Below are 23,803 nucleotides of genomic sequence, written 5' to 3'. Positions count from 1 at the left end.
ATCACTGAGGTGCAGCAAATGTGAAATATGGAGCTTTGACTTTATGGGTCAATATTTATTCTCATCGGATGTTACACAACTTTTTATTATAAAATGTGCATATTCTTACTTACACAATGCAATTCTATTTTTTCGTCACATGGTGGCGCCAACAGATCAAACACACCAGGTGTAGTCACATTTTACAGAGATAATACCGTCATTTTTTATATGCTGAGAGCTGTAAAGGTGCTTTGTTTTTTATTTTCTTGTGTTGGTGCATTAAACTCGAAAAAAAACACCATTAAATCCAGCTTGTGAATCAATTTAAATCTACTCAGAGTAAATTGAACACCAAGTTATTGTAACAACAAAAAAATGTTAATCGGGAAGTTTAGCATTGAAACTAAAATATTTCTTCAACTATTTGTTTATTTTCACGTACAGTTAGTTTTTTGTTAAAATTTTCAATTGGGGCATTTGGACCTGGAGGCAGCAGGGGGCAGGGATGGGAGCAGGATGGGAGCAGTGATCCTCTGTGGATCCTCATGTCTCACAGCTTATAGGACGAACCATGTGCGGATTTTATGGACCGTGGGATCTCGGTGGGACATCACAGCATCACGTAAGTGCACATCCTCCCGTGCAGACACATCAGGAAACACATCAGAGGCTCTTCTTCTTCTCTGTGATCCCATGTTCGGCTCTGGTGAAGGTGAATGTGTGGCTCATCCAGACTGGAGGCTTTTATACGCTGAGTCAGACCATCATGCAGCACTTACATACATCTTGCTCCTCCTTTACGTTAACTGTACACCCGCAGAAATGTTGTCAAGCTGATTAGTTTAAATCAAAGCTACAAACCTTAAATTTTGCATGCTTTCTTTTCTCAAAGGATAGGTTCGTATTTTTTCAGGTCAGCCATTTGTGAGTATTTGCAGCTTTTCTTGCTGCAATCATTCTGCTTCAGTATCAGTGATGAGGGACAAAATCCACAGCCATTGTACTGTGTGTAAAAAGCTGTTCCAAAGTTCAGCTGAAGATAATATGAAGCCCCAGCAGTTAGTAGCAGAGGAATTAGTGGTTGTTGTCTTGTCCTATTGTTTGAGTGCAGACCAGCAAGCAGAGATGTTGTACTGGGTCGGACCCCAGATGATCCACTGACAATCAGTCATGAAAACTACTTGGTTGTTGCTGAGCCTGTATGTTCACAAAAAGGGTTCAATGTTCTGATATTTTAAAATAAAACAAAGATATGCACTCTCAAACAATATTAAAACTGAAAATTAGCCAAAACAACATAGTCGACTGTGTCACTGTACAAACTTGCTGCTCCTGAACAACTTGAACTTAAACATTAACCAGGGCTATGTTTAACCTTGTCTAAGGTCTGATAGACATTGATTTTTCCTCGCCTGCACCTCCCCATTAGTTCAATTCAGTTAAACATATCGATTTCTTTTTGTTTCTATATAAGGGTTCAGTTAAAACGTTTTTTTGTCTTCAATGGAGAAACGAACAGACAATCCACCCAGATAGCACACTATACACACAACAATTGTACAGCATTTGTGCTACATTTCAAACATGTACACTACTAGAGCACTGTTATTACGACAATCCTCACACTGTGTTTATGATCTCATAAAGTCATATGCAGCACTTCATCTTTACCTTCAACTTCCACCTCAGTATTTTTAGAAAGAAGAAGTAGTGAGTGTGATGGAGAAAGAGAGTCCCGTGGCTTCACTCTGTTTTGACTTCATTTCTAAAGAAATATCAAATGATGACATTTGCTGTCCTAGAAGTTGCTGATGTTGGCACTTCTGCTGTCGACACGAATGATCAATGTGTTTGAAAGCTGGTTGTGCAATGCAGAAGCGCACAAACACGTGTTTCAGTCACTTCATTTCTCTTCAGCATGAGTAATGCAAGAAGAAAAACACACACTTTTGCCCTTTTAAATGAGGGGTCCTACTGATGTAATGCATTCTTTAGCCCCTGACCCCATCAGCCAACATTATAACTACATGACTAACCTGTTACAGATATCTGAGGCTGAGTCACTGACCAGGCGAGCTGTAAATCTCCAAAACCTTTTAGGGCCCTTAAAAGCGCCAGCATCACTTGTATAAAGCTCAATATTAACTGAAACGATAAAGTGAGTTGTGCTTTATTGCCTGATTTTGCAAAGAAGAGCATTTTTGTGCTAAAATCAAACTTTAAAGGAGGTGGGAGATGGTTAGCTTAGCTTAGCACAAAAACAGCTATTCACCACTTTACAAGGGGATCCCAGGATGCCGCTGCTCCTGGCTGACAAGTAGTCCCTCCTGTAAAACAGCAGATGTTTCTTATGCATCTGATTTGCATAGATGGGGGAAAAAAAGCGATATATGACATGTTAATTAAGAAGCTTCAGGGATGATTTTTTAAAAATCTGCTGGCAGAACCAGGTTGGATGGTACCCTCTGTTAATAGTCTTTATACAAAGCTGAGCTAACCAGCTGCTGCTCCATTAACATGGTTTGTAGAGAAAGGAGTGTGGCCTCAATCTTCTTGTTTTCAAAGCCAAAGTAGTGAACATGTCATACCATGTGAGGTGAGGGGAATAAAACATATGGCACATTTGACACAACGATCTCCACAAAAGGTCAGCCGACACTAATTAATCAGTGCCATGCGTTAATACTCATGTATGATCATGTAGGAGTGTGACTGGTGAAGTCATTTTACTCTACCTTTAACACCAAAAAGTAAGATTGTTGGAGTGACTTATCCAAACTAGCATGGTGATAGCTTCACATATGGACACAGCAGCAGCAGATAGCAAATAATTGCAATAATTCTATTCATATTTGTTTAAAAATTGAGTTAATGTATGGCTTTTAATTTATGAATTCGTTACCAGCAGTATTATTAGTTTGTGGACAATAATCCAGGTTTGAAGAATAAACCTCATTAGACTACAGCTGCACAGATATGTTATAAAGATCAAATCAATGTTGTTGTTTTTTTACAAAATAACAAAAAAAAAATATACAATTTTTCATTTGAACTCCAGTAGCACTGGAAGTCATGTGTTTCAGGACCTCTGTTGAACTTTAGGTTAGTATGTTGAAGTTACTCATCCACACATGTAGATGTTGGGGTGTGATGCCTCTGTCGACATGTTCACCAGTTTCAGGAAGTGCATACCAGCTCGTTTGCGTGCCACGGCGTATTTGATGTAAATAGAGCAGGGTCATGTGATTAGAGGATGATAGCGGGTTTGCAACACATTCTGAGGTCAGTGGTTTTATAGTAAAACCTACAGCAGTGATTTACATCTCTGCCCTCAGCTGCTCTCAGCCTCTTCTTCAGCCTCCTTCAGCTGCTGGATCCCACAAGTACAAAACGTGAAAAGTGCATGGGCCTTGAGCATAATACAAATGATCTTGGCCAACTAATGAAGATTATGTAACCATCAGTCCTCTGATCACTCATCTGCCGTAGCAACAGTAACTTACCAACAGCCCACTCAATGCAAATTGGCACATCTAAAATGCCATGTGCTAAAACAACTGGAAGATTTGGTTCACTTTGTAGTAATGTCACTGTGGCCATTTTACCTCCATCTGTGTTAATCAAATCAAACTAAATAAAATAGAATCCCTCATATCAGCTATTATCTCATCAGTCAAATAGATAATCAATAATAGCCTCTAAAATCTTATTTTCTGGAGGATGGTGATGCAACAATTTAAAGAATAGTCAGACATAGGAGTATAAACAATATAGTTAGGAACCAATCATATATTTGGAATGTGCAATTCAATAAAATCTCTCCTGCCAAGTTTTTTCCTAAGTTTATAAAACAAATTGTCACGCTGGTGCATACACACCTTTGTAAACTAATGACTAAATATATGTTTTTTAATATAACCTTTATTCATATAGGTAATCTCATTGAGGCACGGGTCTCACTCTCAAGAGAGACCTGTCCAAATATATGTCCAGTATATATCCATATACTGTCAAAGTTGGAGTCTGTGATTCCAGGGAGAGACTGTTGATATTCACTTAGTTTCCATGTGTCGGACTAACGTGCACAGGACACTAGAAAAACATTGTGTCGATCAATTTGAGCCACTTTGTTTGACATTTACAGAGCCAGAGCTGTAGAAAATGAAGAGATAATCACTGAATCTGACAGAGAAAAAGTTAAAAATGCCTACTTTCCTTGCTTAGAGTCCTTACTTTCCTGCCTCTATTCACTTTTTCTACTTCAGGGCTGGAATAATCTTTAAAATAAAAAACATGCCTAAAATCCTTTTTCTAGCTCAACTGACTTACTATCCTCGACTAGTCAGTCAGCACTACATATATGTTAAAGTTAACAAAGTTAACTGAGACGGTATTTAACTCTACTGTGACGCTTTTGTAACATTGTGTTCGTCTACCTTGAACACAGCAGGTTCATTTGCAAACCCCACAAACATACCAAGAAAAGGCTCTTTGTCAGACCGTAGCACATGCTGCAAGCACTGCACCGGTTTCCAGTATGATGAACTCATTTCCCCTACAGCCATCGCAAAAATGGGAATGTCTAAGTATAGTGGCTCTAACTGTCAGGTGTTTTATTGTCCGGTTTACTCTTAGCCCTGCTGAGTGGCCTGATCTCTGATTAAGTGAAAGATCTTGCTTTATGTTTAAAAATCCCAATTCAACCAACACGTTTCTGCTTTTAACTCTTCTTTGTCTTCTCATCTTTGTGTAAGAAAATGATAAAAGCTAAGTGAGCGTTTTCCCTCTGAAGAAGCCTGCAGCATCCTTTTCAGCATCACTCTGTTCATATGGACCAGTTCTGACACACAAGGCCAGTCTCCACACGGCACTCACCAAGGTTTTTTTTCTTCCTGCGAGTCACATGACTCCTTCACACAGCCAGCGCTCCCAGCATCCGCATCTGGATTACGTCTCGCGGCTTCTGTGGCTCTGCAGTCTGGCTTGCTGGGAATGCAGGGCTGTTTGCTTTGTTCAGTCACCAGCAACCCAAGCTGCTGCACAGCTAAGAAAGAGTGACAGAGAAAGAGAAAAGCACTGGTGACGGCTAGGGAAACAGAAAGAAAGAGGAAGGAAGAGCTGGTCTATATAAAGCAGGACTGTGAGGGAGGCTAAAGCAGAGAGGTGTGGTTTGTCAGAGCATTTTGGGGAGATCCTCTGAGGCTGAACTGTGAGTACTGGATAGTAGTAAGCTGGAGAACTTTCTAACTTAACAACATGAAGTTAGTTTCTGCAGGATATTTTCCCTTTGTGGGAGGAGAAGAGTATATATTTACAGGTTTTATTTGCAGCCTTCTGTAGGTAAAATGTGAGTTTTGTGATCAGCAGTGACTCAGTAAAAGAAAAGAGGAGTGATGTAGTGGAATGGATTAAAGCAGGATGTTTTGTGCCCAGATGTTTCCAATCGTAATGCTCACAGTTCAAGTGATTTCAATGGATTTATGCAGAACTCACTTCTTTCTGATGAAGATGACTCATTGCTTGATCTTTCACAAACTCCCCAATCCCTCCTGAAGTGTCAAAGAATCAAGAACATTTCATATTTCTATTCGCTTTTCTTGCAGTGACTGAAGCCCCTTGTGTGAATGTGTGTGTCCATGCAGGTGGGAATACAGCGTTTGTGAATTGGGTGTGTGTCTGAGTGAGTGTGTGGGACGATGCCGGGGCTCGAGACCAGCCTGGTGGCGCGACGCTGCCTCACCTTCGCTACAGGTCTGGTGGAGTGTCTGTGTTTTGCTGGAGCTGTTTTCGGATGGGCTTCCCTCGTCTTTGTGCTCAAGCAGGAGGGATACTTCAGCTCTCTGTGCATCAACGCCACAGGAATCAATTCAACGCAGGTTCTAGGTCGGTTTCGTGTCCTCACCTTCCCCACTTACCACATTTATTTTCTTATTTTTTCAAAAATAGTTAAAATATGAAGGTGTTCTTTTATTTTTGTGTCCTCTGATCTTTTCTGTCACCTGTTTAACCTCATGTTTATTCGTGCATCTTCAGATTGCAGCAGACAAGATGAGCAGTTCTCACTCGTCTTCACCATTGCATCCTTTATGAATAATTTCCTGACGCTGCCCAACGGTTTCCTCTTTGACCGGTTTGGAACGACAGTGGCTCGACTTGTTGGAATGTGAGTCCAGCACCTTCAATTAATCAGAAACACTCTCAGCAGAATGTTAATCAGGAGAGAACTAAAAGCCCACCAGTCTTATAAACAGAATGAAATGGCAAACGATGGCAAGTAAAGAACAGTAACAAGACCTTTTTCAGTGGTATGACTGTAGAGATTGTAAGTGCAATCTGATGGGATTCCCTTTTTCCTTTTTCTTCAGTAAAGGTTCAGTGGATTTCGTGCTAATTCTGCACAACATTCAAATTGATTTGTTCAAATTCAGAAAACGTTATTTATCCCCAGGGGGCAAATAAAGGGCATGTAGAGCAGGCAGTGCAACAATGATGTAAAAACAAGAAATTAATGATAAGTAACATAAATTAAACAAACAGGGATAAACATATATACAAATGTAGAACAAAGAATACAATAAGAGAAAAAAGAAAGAAAAAGCACAAGTTAGTAACTTACTAGTGCAAATACAAAGGAACAATGTAGGTGCAATATGGCAATGAGGTAGATACAAATTACATTTATAGAGGTAGATATAAATATAAATGCAAAATGGCAGCGTTCACAGAAGGTCCACATTAACAGTTTATTTCATTTTAATTTATAAGTTTCACTTAGTAAATTGTATCATTAGAAGCTCCACGGCATCATTTTAAAATTGCTCACCTCTGCAGAACAGAGAAAGTGTTTCGTATCTGTGCGAACAGTGGTCAGGATTTACATCAATCAGCCACAACATTAAAACCACCTGTGAAATGTCGCGTAGTTCTCTGTTTGTGCCACCAAAACAGCTCAGATCCATCAGCTCATGGATAAGACCTCTGGGGGTGTACAGAGTCAGTTGTGGGGTGGAGTCTTCTCCTGTTGATGTTTGATTAGATGGGTTTCTGGAGAGTTTGGAGCCAGGGTGAACAATTTGGTCTTTTTGCTGTTTTTCCTTTAGTTTTTCCTGAGCACTTTTCGCAGTAAGGTGAGGCACATTCTCCTGTGTCTCATTCTGCTGCCTTTGGGGAGCGACATTGGTATGGAGGTTGGAGTTTGGTCTGAAACATGGTTTAGACGGGTGGAATGTGACAAAGTTACATCCACATGAATGTCAGAACCCAAAATTTTCAAGCATTAGATTGAAACGAGATGATCAATGCAGTCGCTTGAATTGTGGCTGATCTGTGTGTTGTTTCAATCAAGAAGAAATACTTAAATACAATAATTATTAGTTCACATTTTTCCACTTGATGCAGTTCAACGCTGATTTGCACTCACTTGGCGCTGACATATGACTCAGAAAATGAGTCAACCATAAAAATGCCTTCTGTCCTCTTCATCATTTCCTGCATCTCCGTGACTCTGCCTGCCTGTGGAGGTTGAGCTAAAGATTCTGTGCAAAGACACAGTTTGCTGTAATTTCAGTGCCTCTCTAGTAGTTTCCTCTGAGGGATTCCCAGATCTGTTTTCGTACAATAACAGCTGTTTTCTCAGATGGAGAAAGAGAGAGAGAGAAAGGAGCGAGCAAGTTGTATTGCTTAAGTTCATTCATGTGAAATGTTGGCGTGCGTGCGGATAAATATACAGTTTTTGCTCCTGTGAAGTAAAAGGTCCAAGTTGAAGAACAAACGGAGGGAGAAAGGAAGAAAAAGGGCATGAAAAAGGAAACATTTCTTGAGTGATGTCAAGTGAAGCAACTGTAGATTCAGATGTAGGTTGGTGTAGCACAACGTGACTCCTGAACACATTTTATGAGCAGAAATAAAAATCCTAAAAAAATGTGAATTTGGAAAGAGCGAGAGATTGATTAGGAAATAGGCAGGCCAGGACCATCAGTCCCAACAGGATGAAGGAATGCAGACGATAAATATGTTTGTTTTTTAGTGCAGATGTTCAGACTTGAGCACTAAGCTGCCCTCACTACTGCCTCCATGTTAATATCTATCACATAACACCACATACACATACCTGCCCGGTCTGTGGCCCCAGATCTGTCTAAATCCACAATAACAAACTGGCACTAAGGACATCCATATGTTTCCACTAAAAGAGGGCGGTGGGAAAATAAAGAGCCAAGGAATGCAAATAGTTGGACAAGAGGCGGCGACTTGGAGATGAAGATGGATTTCTGCTTGGGATGAACCAAGAAAAGGAAATTGAAGTTGGTCAAAGGATCTTCTGTGTTTGAACGATTGTTGACTGTGATATTACTGTGTTAAAAATCCAATTTTATTGATTTTTATCCATTTTAAGACCAGTGTTGATTTGTTTTATGGCAATTTCTCTCTCCCACCAGATTGCTTTACACCACAGGTACCTTGATGGTGGCCTTCTCAACTTCAGGTGAAAAACTTTTGCTCGTTTGCACATTTAGTGTTCTCTCTCTCCGGTCATTATTGTCTAATTAAATATCAACATGGCATAGATATTAAAACTAATTCATTTCTGTCTTTTTCCATCAGTTCTGCCAAACCTGCTCTTCCCGGCGCTCTCCCTCCTTTCTGTGGGCGGCATCTTATTTCTGATGACCAACATGCAGGTACTGAAGCTGTCATGTTTGTATTACAGCTGCAGTAAAAGAATCGCTGTCACTCTTAATCAAATTTGTTGATTATTTACTCAATTATTTAGTTAATTTCTCTATATGATCCTGAAAAATGTCGACCACGGTTTCCCAAACCTCAAGCTGACATATTCTGATTTCCTCTTTGTCCAGCTAAGAGTCAGAACCCCTCAAATATTAAATTCAGAATCATATAAACAGAGAAATCCATAATTATAATAGTGGTATATGGTCTATAATTAACAACCTATCAGTCTGATAAATTTAGAAATGTATAAACATCATTCTAAGTCTGGTGATGTATGTTTTTATCTCTTTGTGAAGGCCTGCACATGTGCTCTCATCCATGACCCACTTTTTAAGGGTCATGCTCTGAGAATAACTGATAAAAGAGCTTCTTTTGGAGGCTTATTTTCATTATTCCCATTGTTCTAATTAAAAACATTCAAATCTGTCATTACTGTTGGCTGCTGGACTTTTCTCAGATCGAGTTCATGATTATGTGGCAAGAAAAAAAGAAGTCCTTCCAGGGGAAATCATAATGTTTAATAAATTTGAACAGCGTAGAGTCTTACCTACCTTGAACTGAATCTAATTTTTACTTTGACTGAAAGAAAGGTTGCTGCCAATGCAACAATATCCAGACAGAATTTAAAAGACAGACAATTTTGATCCCCTCAAATCTCTCTCCTGAAGGTGGGAAACCTGTTCGGCTCACATCGCTCCACCATCATCACTCTGTATAACGGGGCCTTTGACTCTTCCTCAGCACTCTTCCTGGTAATCAAGGTAACCAGCATTCACACAGTGCTTGTATTATTAAAATGCACAGGGTATAATGACACAATATTAAGTTCTAATTCAGATCTGCACCCCATCTCACCCTCTCCTGTAGTTGTTATTTGAGTCTGGCGTCTCTCTTCGTGCCTCCTTCCTCTTCCTGTCTGCCTGCAGCGGCATTCACCTGCTCAGGACGTTCTTCCTGCTGCCCAGAAACTTCATCCCCTACCCGCTGCCTGATCACTACACGTACGGGTACGAATCTCCAACAGACCACACAGACACCAACGCCTGCTTTACATGACTAATAAGTAAAACAAGTGCAATGTGAAAGGGAGGAAAACTGCAATAAATTAGAAATACCATAATAGATTTACACACATAATAAAAACACAATGCCTCCAAAATACATTTCAATATCAGACAAATATTAAGTACAGGAATAATGCAGAAAGCTGTTTATCCCCAACAAGAATAAATAACTGAGCAGAATAGTCCTTTATTGAAATCCGACCTTCTTAACCTTTGGTGCATCTCTCATCTCAGTCCTTCATTTTCTGTTCTATGTTATTTCTCACTGATGCTAATTAATAAAAGTTTAAAATGTGCACTAAATAAAAGGCTGAGAAGATGTACATTGAAGTAGTTATAATAATTTCTCATGTAGGTTTTAAAAATATGAATATAAGTACAAGAGTGAGTGGAATTAGGTTTTTTTTTAAATTTAATCTATCACTTTTATTTTGTCTGGTTGTGAGTAAAATTACAGTAAGAAGATAACATCCCTGGCATTTGCATGATGTTTAGGAAAAACTAAAGGACCAGTGAGTTGGATTTTGTGGCGTGTAGGAGGACAAGCATGCAGGAGGACCTCCAGTGACTGCTACGTCAATAGAAAATGCAAAAGGCCCTTTCTACAGCCAGAGTTTGGCTTGTCCATCCTGGGCTACTGTCTAGACATGATGGTGCAACGTGCTGGCCTTCGTAGAAAAAGAGCCGCTTGCTTTCGTGAGAAGTTTTCCCCAGCGCTTCCTGACCACCAACATGTGGTTAAAGTTGTGAAAGAATCTATTCTTACCCAAACTTTGACCTTTTCTTAAACCTCACCATGTAGTTGTCTAAACCTAACAAAAACGCAACCGAAAGGTGGAAAATAAAAAAGCAAAATGCAAAACTGAAAATTGCAAGTCTAAACATAGCAAATCAACACTTCAACTCAGGACACACACCCACCACTATTTCAGACTTCCTAAAGCCTTTCCTGGCGGAACTTTTTCCCCACCAACGACCTGCTCCACATGTACATAGAAAGAGCTTATTCTAAACTAAAACACAACCATTGGAAGCTGTGAGTGAATATACGGTAATGAAAACATACATGTCAGTACAGCATTCTATTTGTACTAATAAATCCCCCTAAATGCTACACAGTGCTCCTTCAAACCGCGTTTTTTTAGTAGGATAGTGTAGCACTTGTAATGGAAATGTGCTACAATTAGGTGGGCTAAGGGCTCGGCTATGGAAAAGGTTTGGCTCTGGGAGCTGTGTGAAAATTAATTAACACAAGACTCAGAAGCTGTGTTTAGTTTAAATTACTAGAAGATCCTTGTGATTTCATTTTTCTCTGTTTCTCTTGGAACTGTGCCCTTTTTAATGCTACCAAAGAAGGGTTTGGTGCAATATGACCATTCTCTCCACAGTTAAAGCAGTAACCTGGACAGAGTGAGTTGCTTGACTTGGGGGATTCTTTTGACTGCTGTCCATACTGTGCCTTTTTGACCTTATTAGAAGGTTTGCTGTTGCTTCCTGGTGTATGTCCTGAGCCTTGATAATGAGAGGTGCTCAACTTTGACAGTTGGGTTTGTATCTGAGTGATCATCTTCAATTGCTCAAATCTCTGAAGACTGTTCAGCCACAGTACAAGAACACGCACAATGCACATTTGATGCAGCATATGCTTTTGATGTGGCAGATGTTGGCTTGACTGTGCCAAAATGTTGCTTCATAAGACACGCTTTAGCTGCTTGTCTATCCTCCTCCACACGGAGCAGCAAGAGTAACTCTTGCTTCTCTCAAAGGAAGGAGGGTTGTCTCTCTTTTGGTCCAGCTGAAGATCACTGAGAAGAGTATTGTTCCAACAGCCACGACAAAACTGTTTCAGGAGATGACGATTGAATTCTGTGGAAGAGACACCGCCTCGTTTCATGGCTGTGTTCAAGACTACTTGAAGACAGTGTGAATACTCAGAGGGTTTTTCTCCAGAATTTTGACAAGTGCTCAAAAACTTAGCAAAGCATTCATCCCCATCTGCTACAGTGCCATATGCTGAATCGTGTAGGTTTTCCAGAAAAAGCTCTGAGTTGAGAAGAACCGTGAAAATGGGAAACAACATTGTCTGTCTTGACAACGTGTTCTACCACCACCTTTTGAACTTCTGGTGGATTAAGCATGCCACTGGAAAGGATGGAATGACTGGGCTGACGTTTTGCTGTGGTTGGAGGGGCCAAATAGGAAGCAAATGTGTTGGTAAGGCCTGATGAAGCCATTTCTGCTGGAGGTGGATTGATACCAGTTATAGATTCTTTGGGAGGACTTTTTTACCTCGACTGTTATTGCAGTGGCAGATGCTGGTTCACCACTGTTCAATTCAGGCTTCACCTCAGGTTCCAGCCACATGTTTTCCAGTTCGTTCCAGGGTAGCTCACCATCAATTCATCCACAGGAGCCTAACCTGTTCAGCAGACAGGCTTCATTATTATCATCAGTCGCTCACATATTAGTTGCTCATCAACGTTCAGCACAGTATGGGTTCAGGTGGGTGGCATCCAGAAATCCAGAAGCATGGTTCCAGTGGTGAAGTCCTGTTAGCATTGGCATTAGCATGATGCTACACAGCTTTCAAGATGCTTAGCAAGAGTTTGAACTCACTTCCTCTTTGATGGTGTGATTTCCAGGTTTCCAGGCGTGTGAAAAGTGAATGGTTTCCAGAGATGAGTGGTGTGGGGTGATCCTGTTGTTCAGGTTACTGCTGTGTGTGACTGAATGAAGCTGATATGCTTCAAACAAAGGAATGGGGGGGGGGGATTCCAGGTGGGAGAGAGACTGCTGGTGATTGGTTCAGGTGTTGTGACTGACAGTGAGGAGGTCCAGTAATATGGAAGTGACTGACTGACTGATTGTGACTGGCAGGTGTCTGTTCTTGTTGGGAATCTTGATGGCGAGCATGAACTATTAAAGAGTGACCATTGCAGAGTGAGTGCTACAATAGTTGTGCACAGAATCCCAAAATATTTCTGAATGCATACAACAAACTTCTAAGTGAAAAACAGTGTCTTTGTTCAGACTACAGAGGTAACAAGGGCATTTAATAATAAGTTTAAACTATTTTAAGTTTAAATAAAACTTATTTTTATCTTATTTCTGTTATGACCTGCCGCTTTTTAAGTCCAGAGTGAAAACCCATCTATCTAGGCGGGCTTTCGAATCCTAGGAAAGTTTTATGGTTTTTTATGATTTTATGGTTTTTATAGTTTTGTGTTTTTATGGGTTTTATGGTTTTATAGCAATCCAAAACTATGTTGTTTTGTTTATTATTCTGTCTGGATAGCACTTTGGCATGCTATTATGTTTTTGTGAAGTGCTCTACAAATAAGTTTTTGATTGATCGATTAATTAATAACATAAAAAATGCCTGACCAGAAATCTTCCAGTGGGAGAATATTATTCCTAAGATGATATTATGGCATCTAAACCATCAGTCTTATGTTCTCTCTTAAATTTGTTGCAAACCTTTACAGCTGTGATGAATGAATCATCTTCAGACTTTGTGGAACAGCAAACTACAGCTTTACAACAGGAAGATCAGACTTCCTAAGATCCTAAAACAGAAGATTGTGCTGCTATTTTTTTTTTTTTTTGCGTACTTGCGTATTTCTGCTGGCGGTCATTGTTCTCTGTAAATGGGTGACTGGGTTGTGCAGTTGACAACACAAAGCAGTGTAGTCTGACGACAAGAAAAACACATTTTGGGTGCGATGAGGCATAAAATACGGGTCAAAACCATCTTTAGACAAAACGAAGCCACAAAACCAGTGAGCTTCGAGGCAAAGTCACTCCCTCCTCCACATAAATCACTGTGTTGATGAAAAATACTTCCAACAGTACTGAACTTGTAATTCTCCAGAATGAATATTCTTTATATCCTGTTGTTTAAATTTTAGACTTGAAAATTAAAATTATTACTAGTAAACTATTTGAATGTCCTCAGTTTGTTGCTGACTCCACCGTGACCTTTGACTTCTATCAGGATAACCTGCAGCAAATCAGAGACTCTGAGCTCAGAGGTGGCAGCAAATGGAAACGCACAGACAGCGATCGAGGAAGCGGCGCTCAACGAGGACATCCCTGTGAAACAAGGTTTGTTTGCAGTTTATTAAGGCCCCAATAAACAACATGAGCAAAATATAACAGAATAACTTTACAATGTGTCCTATTTCTCTCTATATTTTTCATCCCTTTCTCTTCACTCTCATGTGTCCTCTTTGTTTCCCTGGTTTCTCTCAGAGAAGAGTTTCCGTGAGTGTTTGCTGTCCAGGTTCTTTGCATGGCACCTCCTTTGGTTGTCTGTGATGCAGCTCAGACACTATCTGTTCATCGGCACCCTCAACCCCATGCTGCAGAGGCTGACGACCGGAGAGTCTTCACTGGGTAAGCACATGCGAACACTCCTTCGCCTCTCTGTCTGAGCAAAAATAGACACATGTGCCAACCTTCCTTATTAGGTAAACGCTCACCATCCTCCCCCTTAGTTCAATCAATTCTCACCAGTTAGCCTGTGCTTCTGCACATAACCTGTCGTCAGGGGACGTGAATAAAGAGATGTTTTATTAGCAACAAGCGCTTTTGAAGCACTCAGACGTCAGACTAATGTGCCTCCAGAACACCTGCTAACACCATAAAGGGAACTGACATAGGAAATCCTCTAACATGGACATGTTTTTCTTTTACATATATGATGGCAATCACTAAAATTCTATCTTTTAATTATTGTTCAATGCTTAAACTTTTGTGAATATGTTGTCTTTTGATTCTTGCTTGCAAGTTTCTAAGATGAGCACATGGATATATGAACTATGCTTTAAGAAATATCATTTTTCTTTGTTTGTGCGTCCCTACAGTGAGCCAGTACACCAATGCCTTTGCTATCACCCAGCTGTGTGGTGTGCTGTGTGCTCCCTGGAACGGCCTCATTATGGACCGGCACAAAGGCAAACCTCGCCGTGCAGGTAACACATAGAATAGAATAGAATAGAATAGAATAGAATAGAATAGAATAGAATAGAATAGAATAGAATAGAACAGAATGGCTTTGTTGTCATCATACATGGGGGCATTACAAAAATATAAACGTATTCCCCTAGATGGTGCATTAATAACAAGCAATAAGAACAATCAACATTAATAACAAAATCAAATGTACACATAAAACAAGACAATATTAAAAATGACAACATATGCAAAGGAGACATACAATATGGGAGGTAAATGAAGTGAAATAAAAACCACTAAAATAAAACAAATATGGTCAGGAAATTGTTCATAAGCAGCATTTTATACTGATACTGATGACTATTAAAGCAGACAGGTTCAACCCATTCTGCTTCCTGCTCTCACCTCTGACCTGTCAGGCGTTTGGTTTTCTAATAAATTCCCATATATTACTAGATATAAGAGCCGCACCATCCAAATCGGGATGTGTGCCGTCTCCTAATATGACCAGGTTTTAGAAATGTTTCCAATCATCTATGTAGCCCACATTGTTTTCTACAGTTAAATGAAGCCATGCAGCTGTTCATGTAATTGCTGGTCAGATTGGGGAGGGATCCAGAGGTTATTTATGGAGTCCGACGTTGTTTTTGTGAATTTACGCACCGATTCCACACGTCAGATGAGGCGTACTTTTAAAATTGCTCTACAACTTGTAAATAATGGATTTATTCATGGTCAGTAAAGCTTTAATTAGTCTTTTATAGAACTGTAAAAAGCAATTTGCACGACAACTTCTGGAACATTTAAGTGTTGATGGAGGTCACAGCTGGTGTGATCCCATTGCAAGATGGCTTCTAGTTAAAAATCTATAGCCCATTATCTGCACTGTTGCTGGGTCTATTTTTATCTTGTGAGACCGTGTGTCTGTTTGTTTGTGTGTTTGTGTCATCATAGCAAAATGCAGTCCTTTTGGTGCCTACTGCAGCGAGTATTAACTACAATGAAGGCCAGATTTTACCAACATGATAGCGTCTCAACTGCACAATATACAGACACAGAACTTTACAGCTTAAAATGAAGGATGGGTTTGAAGATGCCTGTTATATGACCCTTTAGTACTGAGGAAGCTGCAGTGGAAGAATGTGGGCTGAGAGGCCACTGTGATAGTATGACGCCAAATTTCTATACTTATCCTCCTCTTTAATTTTAAATTAGCTCTTGTATTCATCAAGCCCCGGTCAATGTGCAGATGAATTATTTAGCAAGTGAGCAAAAGACCTGCAGAGCCATTCATTAATATTTACAACAGGAGACTACTATAGGAAACTCTTTCTGAATGATTTACATTTGAAAAACAGCCATAGATTCTACTTTTTTTTATTGTATTACTCAGTTTTCAGGTGAAACAATATAAATTAAAAAAAATAAAATAAGATAAATCATAAATTGATTGATAAATCTAATTTCTTTTCAAGGCTTGTTAGTCATCTGTACAGGATTAATACATTATTTGTTAATCAATAAACTCAAATGAGTAGAAAGTAATGCTCAAATGTCAATGTATTCATTTACATTTGTATTTGTATTTGGTATACATGCTAATTAAAACATTTTATACTTCAAGAATAAACAAAGTGCATTTAAAGAGATGAAAGATATTTTGATAATAATAAAGAACTAAGAAAAAATACCTACTTAAAATATGAACATACAGTATATATTTGCATGTTTAAGATTGCCAGAGTAAAATAATGGAGGATATTAAGAAAGTTTTGCAATACATAATATCTTTAAGAGTGCTCAAGATCTGAAGATGATCGTGAAGTCTGAAATTCTTAGATCTTTTCACAGTAGTGGTGCTCTGACAGAAAAATCCTGCAAAAATCCAGCATTTTGATAGAATTAAAGCCCAGAGATGAGGCCATGAGCAGGTGCTGCAGCTTGTCTGTACTGTCTCTGTGGCCACTTTTTATTAGATTTTCTTTCTAGAGGAACATTATTGTTTCCATTTCATTATTTTTATTGTGTGTATCTTAACAGGAGAGAGCGAACAGGAGGCAGACCTGCGGGCTTCGGTGCTTTCTCTCTTCCTGACAGCGCTGCAGTGTTTGCTGTTCTCTGTTTGTGCCTCCACACCTTACCTGCCGCTCCAGTACCTCACCTTCATCCTGCAGGTGCTGAACCGCTCCTTCCTCTACGGGGGCAACGCAGCCTTCATCAGTGTGGCGTGAGTATAAAACACAGTCACACGGACACACAGTGAAACAGCTGTTTATGGGCGACATGTTTTTGAGGCAGGCAGCACATAGATGCGTATTTGCACAGCAGATACAGATTTGAATTCAGTTTATTAGCTATCATATCGAGGGATTTAACATTATCCAGAATGCTCAATTATCTCTCAGATTTTAAGGTGACATTATACTGGAGAAAACAGGAGAAAAAAAGCAGAGGAATGGTAAAAAATAGGTCCAAATGAATGAAAACATTTCCAAAAATGACTGTTAAACTCAGCTAAGATAAAAAATAATCCAACAATATGAAAAAGTGACAACCTGAGAGCAAAAGCAGTGTTTCAGAAAGATAAAGTAATTGATGTGATTACTTCCTCTACCACTGTTCTCTTCATTTACGGGCGACGAAAAATATTGTTTCCTTGTCTGACAAGAATCCAGAAATTCAGCCAAAAAAAATCCTCAAATTTCTGAAAATTTGCGAAACCTTCAGGAAGAAAATTCTAATAATTCCTTAAAGGTGTTATAAAAAATAAACAAATGAATAAATCCTCCAAATTTGGCAAGAAAATTCTTGTAAATATTTAAAAAAGTGAGTAAAAATCCTAAAAATATTTAAAGTGATTACGTATATATTAGTAAAACTTCTAATATTTTGTATTTGTTTACCAATGTTGTTGTTAACAGCTTTACTCTCTTATTAAGCCTTAATCACTGGATAAACAGACTAAGACAATATAAAACAGTTGTGACTGAATTTATTCTGCTCATAAATGTGCCATTTAAACTGTAAGGTATTATGTTGTAGTTTTGAGGCAGATATTTTTTGTACTTGTGTTTCCTGAGTAATTTTTTAATCATCTTACTGAGGTTTCCCTGGTTAAGTAAAGATTAAATTTAAAAAACATAGAAATAAGGGATCAAAATGTAATAAGGTCATGTCATCATTTATTTTTTAGATAATGTCATTAATGCTAATCCTTCATCTTTGTCTTGTTGTCACTTTGTGTGCAGTTTTCCTTCATGCCACTTTGGGAAGCTGTACGGTTTCGTCATGGCTCTGTCTGCCGTGTTTTCATTGCTGCAGTATCCCTGCTTCGCTCTGGTGAAAGGAGCTCTGAATGGAGATCCTTTATATGTGAGTATATTTCATATATTTTACCTGCTCTAGTCCTCCACCTCGCTTCATCACCTGATCACCTCATGTACACTGCTCAAAAAAATTAAAGGAGCACTTTGAAAACATATATTTCAATGCGGGGAAAAACAAACTGAATATTTACATTGATATGGACTGGATTATGTGTTAGGAATGAAAAGATGCCGCGTTGTTTGATGCAAAATGAAAATTATCAACCCCCAAGAGGGCTAAATTCAAGACACCCCAAAATCAAAGTGAAAAACTGATGTGACAGACTAGTCCATCTTGCTGAAATTCCTTAGCAGCAACTCAAAATGGTATTCAGTAGTTCTGAATGAAATGACGGATGGTGTCCTGAGGTATTTCCACCCAGAACTGGACCAGGGCATCACTGAGCTCCTTGACAGACTGAGGAGCACCCTGGTGGTGTCAGATGGAACAAAACATAATGTTCCAAAGGTGTTCTATTGGATTCAGGTCAGGTGAGCATGGGGGCCAGCTAATGGTATCAGTTCCTTCCTCCTCCAGGAACTGCATGAATTCTTTTACCACATAACACTGGCCATTGTCCTGCACCAGAAGGAATCCAGGACAATTGCACCAATGTAGGGTCTAAAAATGGGTCCAAGGATTTCATCCTGATACCTAATGGCAGTCAGAGCGCCATTATCCAGCCTGTAGAGGTCTGTGCGTCCCTCCATGGATATGCCTCCCCACACCATCACTGACCAAACCGGTCACACTGAACAATGTTACAGGCAGCATAACGTTCTCCACGGCTTCTCCAGACCCTTTCATGTCTGTCACATGCGCTCAGGGTGAACCTGCTCTCATCTGTGAAAAGCACAGGGCACCAGTGGTGGACCTGCCAATTCCTGTGTTCTATGGCAAATGTCAACCGAGCTCCACGGTGCCGATCAGCGAGCACAGGGACCACTAGAGGACGCTGGGCCCTCAGACCACTCTCATTAGATCTCTTTCTGATTGTTTGGTCAGAGACATTCACACCAGTGGTCTGCTGGAGGTCATTTTGTAGAGCTATTGCAGTGCTCATCCTGTTCCTCCTTGCACAAAGGAGCAGATACCTGTCCTGCTGATCGGTTGAGGACCTTCTGCGGTCCTGTCCAGCTCTCCCAGACTAACTGCCTGTCTCCTGGAATCTCCTCCATGTGCTTGAGAATGTGCTGGGAGACACAGCAAACCTTCTGGCAATGGCACGCATTGATGTGACATCCTGGAGGAGTTGGACTGTCTGTGGAACCTCTGTAGGGTCCAGGTATCGCCTCATGCTACCAGAAGTGACTCTGACCCTAGCCAAATGCGAAACTAGTGAAAAACAGTCAGAAAACATTAGGAAGGAAAAAAATGTCAGTGGCCTTCACCTGTAAACTCATTCCTGTTTTGGGGGTTGTCTCATTGTTACCCCTCTAGTGCATCTGTTGTTAATTTTATGAACACCAAAGCAGCTGAAACTGACTAAAAACCTCCTCTGTTACTTACTTGATCAGATCAGTGTTCCACATGTTTGACTGACTTGATGCAGTACTGTTACGGCCACCAGTATTGGTGTGCCGTTCGTTTTGAGGTGGTGTTTTGTAGGGCCTTTGTGTGGGAGAAATTTGTGTGTGGGTTCAGCTGTGGCTTTTGCAGAGTCTTTGGAACCCCAGCTGCCAGCCGTTTCAGCTGATGACACAGAGCTGATGACGACCTGCACTCCAGTCTGGTTCTCCCTGCCCTTTGACCATCCCGATTGGGCCACCCTCCAGCTCCTCCTCCTTGGACCAGTCAGAGGCAGCCAGGGCCACACCTGCTACCTATAAAGTGCCACCATGCCATTAGTCTTGGTTGCTGGTACTTTGACCAGTCCACCCTGGTGCCTCTCTTTGTGTATTGTGGTTCTGTGTGGTCTTTCGGTCTGGAAGCACTTGTGGTGGGTGCTACAGACAAATTCGACCTTTTGTTGGCGGCTTTCGTTTAGTGTGAAGCCCTACGTGTCGGTGGAGACTGAGGTTCCAATTCGTAGTCTGCCAACTGTGTGTAGAAGCCACTTAGTATTTTGAGCATTTGTGAACTGTGTTCAGTATGTACACTTATTCAGAGGCACCAGTTTTGCTTAGTTCCTCTTGTGCACATTTTGTATTAGTTTTTGTTCCTGGTGGTGGGTGTTGCTTCTGTAGTTCGGTTTGGCTAGGGAGTTCAGTTTTTTTCTTTGTGTTTAGCTTAGTTACAAACTCTGTTAGCCTTCGTTATGTTTTATTCCGTCTTTTGTTTTAGCAACACTCACCAGTTTTGTGTTTTATTGTCACTTTTACATTCCTTTTGCTACTAAGCAATAAATCCCTTCACCTAAACCAACACCATCTGGTTATTTTGTTGCATCCAGCCAACCCCTAGAGGTTGGATCATAACAAGTACTTGGATTAAAAAGTGTTCCTTTAATTTTTTTTGAGCAGTGTATAAAACCTCCTCCTCCTGCTCCCTTCTTGTGTCTGCAGGTGAACATCGGTCTGACGGTACTCACCCTGTTGGCCTTCATCCATCCCCTCTCCGTTTACCTGCACTGTCGAAGAGTTTCCTCCCAGCAAGCCAAGAGCAAAGCCATCAGTGCCTCGTCTTAAAGTCTGTTAAGTGACACCAAAGAATCACTCTTCAGATTGACCACCAGTGACACTGTTACCTCTTCAGTTTGTTTTATTGTTGGTACCCACGTGGCCGTGCTGTGATGCCATTTCCACAATCAAGGTAGTCAGTTTTTTCTGTTTTCCAGGCTCTATGTTTCAACACTTTTAATTAAAAATTATAAAAAGGACACAGCATTGAAGTGCCAATGTAAAAAGTGCGCATAGTGTAAGAGTTGACACTTTAATTTAACGATTTTATAGAATCTCATTTGCCTGATGTCGTCAACACAGACATCTCTGTATCTTCTCTGATGATGCTCTCTGAGGCCTTTCACCAAGATTACTGCAGCTCAGCCTGATTTAATCAGGTGAATCATCAGCTAGTTGAAGATGTTCCACCTCCTCACCCTGGAAACCTTTTTTGACTGAATCTGAACGCACAGATTGTGCTTCGTTGCGTTCATCCTGTTGCTTCTTCCAGCTGTGAAATCATCAGTACCTGTGCCAATTCCATTGCCATAACAGAAGGGAAGATATGCTTTGCGTCATTAGCGGTTCTTTTTTTTTTTTTTTGTTAATCATACCCATCATGCTCTTTACATCATTTTGATAATAGCTGATTTTTTTTTTTTTTTTTTTTTTATACCTTTCTGTTTGGTGGTTACCAGGGGTTTCCATCTCTCAGTGAATCCTCCTAGGACAAGTCTTCTCTTGAACAAGGAAACTTGTGCGGCTACATCCATCAGAGTTTTCTTGACTTGCTGTCATAAAGGTGTTTTTAATCTCCATGCAAATAATTTTCTGTTTGTTCTGAAAACTTTTGGTGTAGATTGTTGTCGCTTTTAGTCAGTCTAAATGGTACCTGTCAGTCAGCTCTGAGGCATGTTTGAGCTCCTTTGGGCAACATTGAAACAACACAGATACCAAAACATTTTGTAATGCAGTGGTATCTACTCAGACTCAAAGGAAAGCTGAGTCTTGGCACTTGAATGTAGTTTGCACTGATTTATTTAAAGTTGATTTGATGAAGAACAGAGCCTGGAGAACAGAAAAAACTGCCCACATACTTGCAGTCTGGGATGTTTTCCCATTTTCTGACATCAAGTGCTTTTAAATGCACGTGAGATTGTAGTGTAGCGTTCAGTGTGCTTTCAGGTACAGTCTAGTTGTTTCCACAGCACTGTTTGAGCATTTTAACCACAGAATTGGATGCATCCGTAATATTTAAGAGATTCTGGGATGCAGCTGTAACCGACTGCCCACACGACCCTTTATCTCTTCCAAGTTTTCCGAGGTACATTATTTTATTCAATCTGAATTTTTGTTTTCACACAATCCTTTTATTTTTGTGACAACTTTTGGAGTTCCAGCTGATCTTGAGCTGTTCCTTTAAGCATCTCAGTTTTTTCCCCCGTCATGCTAGCTATGCTAATTCTGGTTTCCAGTGCTTTGGCATGTCTTATGCTGCTTGATTAGTGCATTCTTACTATTTAACATATTTTTAGGTGTTTTTTTTAAATATTTTATGTCATACTGGCAACCTAAAGAGATGTTGCACAAACATGAAAACGTGACATATCATGTTTACATCAGTGCAGACCTCTTCCAAGTTATATCAATATGCTGTATATTTTAATTATAACTGAAAAAGGGCCAATACTGTTGATTATATGACTGAAAAAGGGACATTGGGGATGAGACTATGATGAATAAAGTGTAAAATAACAACTTAAGGTCAATGTTGGACGTAAAAACTCCTCAGTGAAGCCCTTCTGTTAGTACAAAGGTCAGTGGTTCAGCTACTCAGTCCTGCCATCTGCTGGCTTCACAGTGGACCTGTTCATACTAACATCACTGTGACAAACCAATGAAAACATTGTGAAGTTTTGTTTGCATTCAGCTTGTGAAGTCTCAGGTGCTCAGTGTGTTTTTGTATCTTTTTAAATGCACTATATCATAACTAATGTTGACATGTGAAGGATTATGAAGGGATTTTTTTTTTTAAATTGCCAGTAAGTTTCTGTGTCCAGCTGACAGTACTTTATGAAGTGCCAAATCTTTGTGGTTTGTAGAAACGGTGTTCTACATACAATAGCAAATCTACATGTAATATACAAACTTAACTGTGCTCTGCCAAATGGAATATATGTTTTGATAACTTTTGTAGTGTAAAGGCATTGATATCCCTAAAAAGGCCTGTTACAGAAACAGTGAATGTAATGTGAAACCTTTATGTACTTGTAGGCAACTGCCACTTGCAGGTGGTGTAGAAAGTGAAATAGTTTTTTATTAAGGAGAGAAAAGTTTAAATGAAACACGTCCAGTAAATGTATGACTTAAATACAAACACCCAACTTTACTGTGTTGTATATTGAAGTGATAATTAAATGTTAATCCCAGAATACCAACAGTGTTTGACTTATAGAGTCCATGTTTTTGTTGAATGAGTGCTTTTGACTGTTTAATGCATTTAATTAATTAGAATGTACAAGATCTGACTCTCAAAATGCATGGTGATTGTTATGAATTATTTAGTATTTAAAGCAGCAGTTAAACTCCTAGAAAGATAACAATATGCTGATCGATATACACATTCTAAGTACTATTTATATAGTTTAATTTGTAAGTGTACTGTGAAATTTAGAGAGATCTGCAAAAAAAAAGGCAAATTAAAGGTACACTCCAACAATATTTCACATACAGATCAATTTACTTGTCACTGGGAGTAGAACTCCTTCCCTGACCGTGATTTTAGAGGATTTATCAAAGTCTGAAGAAATAATCATGGATCAGAGTTATTTAGATTGTACTCTAAGACAAAGTTTCAATACAAGCCAGGTGTGCTGTGTAGCAGAAAGGAGCATTTAGCATGTAAGGAGGCTCTAAAGAAACATGCTATTGAGCTGCATCATGAGTCACTGTGGGATTAAATATTAGGTTAACATGACCACTTTTACCATTCTCCATAAATTCAATTTATCAGTGTTTTATTTATTTCTGTTGCTGTTCATTTTTACACTTCTGAGAATTGTTCAATTTAGTTTTTACCAGATAATACCTCGCATTCTTTTA

At 39.7% G+C, this 23,803-nt stretch overlaps 1 protein-coding gene across 1 annotated transcript; it reads left to right on the top strand.

Moving 5' to 3' along the window:
• The first annotated feature begins 471 nt into the window (after positions 1–471).
• On the top strand, positions 472–23,139 carry slc43a3b (solute carrier family 43 member 3b). The gene is made up of 13 exons (XM_022189568.2): positions 472–604; positions 5,586–5,865; positions 6,016–6,145; positions 8,421–8,467; positions 8,587–8,663; positions 9,384–9,476; positions 9,583–9,722; positions 13,774–13,883; positions 14,031–14,174; positions 14,645–14,752; positions 16,776–16,962; positions 17,984–18,107; positions 20,606–23,139. The coding sequence occupies exons 2-13, from the start codon at positions 5,679–5,681 to the stop codon at positions 20,726–20,728; spliced, it is 1,470 nt and encodes a 489-aa protein (XP_022045260.2). The 5' UTR covers positions 472–604; positions 5,586–5,678; the 3' UTR covers positions 20,729–23,139.
• Positions 23,140–23,803: the final 664 nt, after the last annotated feature.

The sequence above is a fragment of the Acanthochromis polyacanthus genome, chromosome 10 (genome assembly GCF_021347895.1).
Source record: "Acanthochromis polyacanthus isolate Apoly-LR-REF ecotype Palm Island chromosome 10, KAUST_Apoly_ChrSc, whole genome shotgun sequence".
NCBI lineage: Eukaryota > Metazoa > Chordata > Actinopteri > Pomacentridae > Acanthochromis > Acanthochromis polyacanthus.
This window is presented reverse-complemented; position numbering and strand designations above follow the sequence as displayed.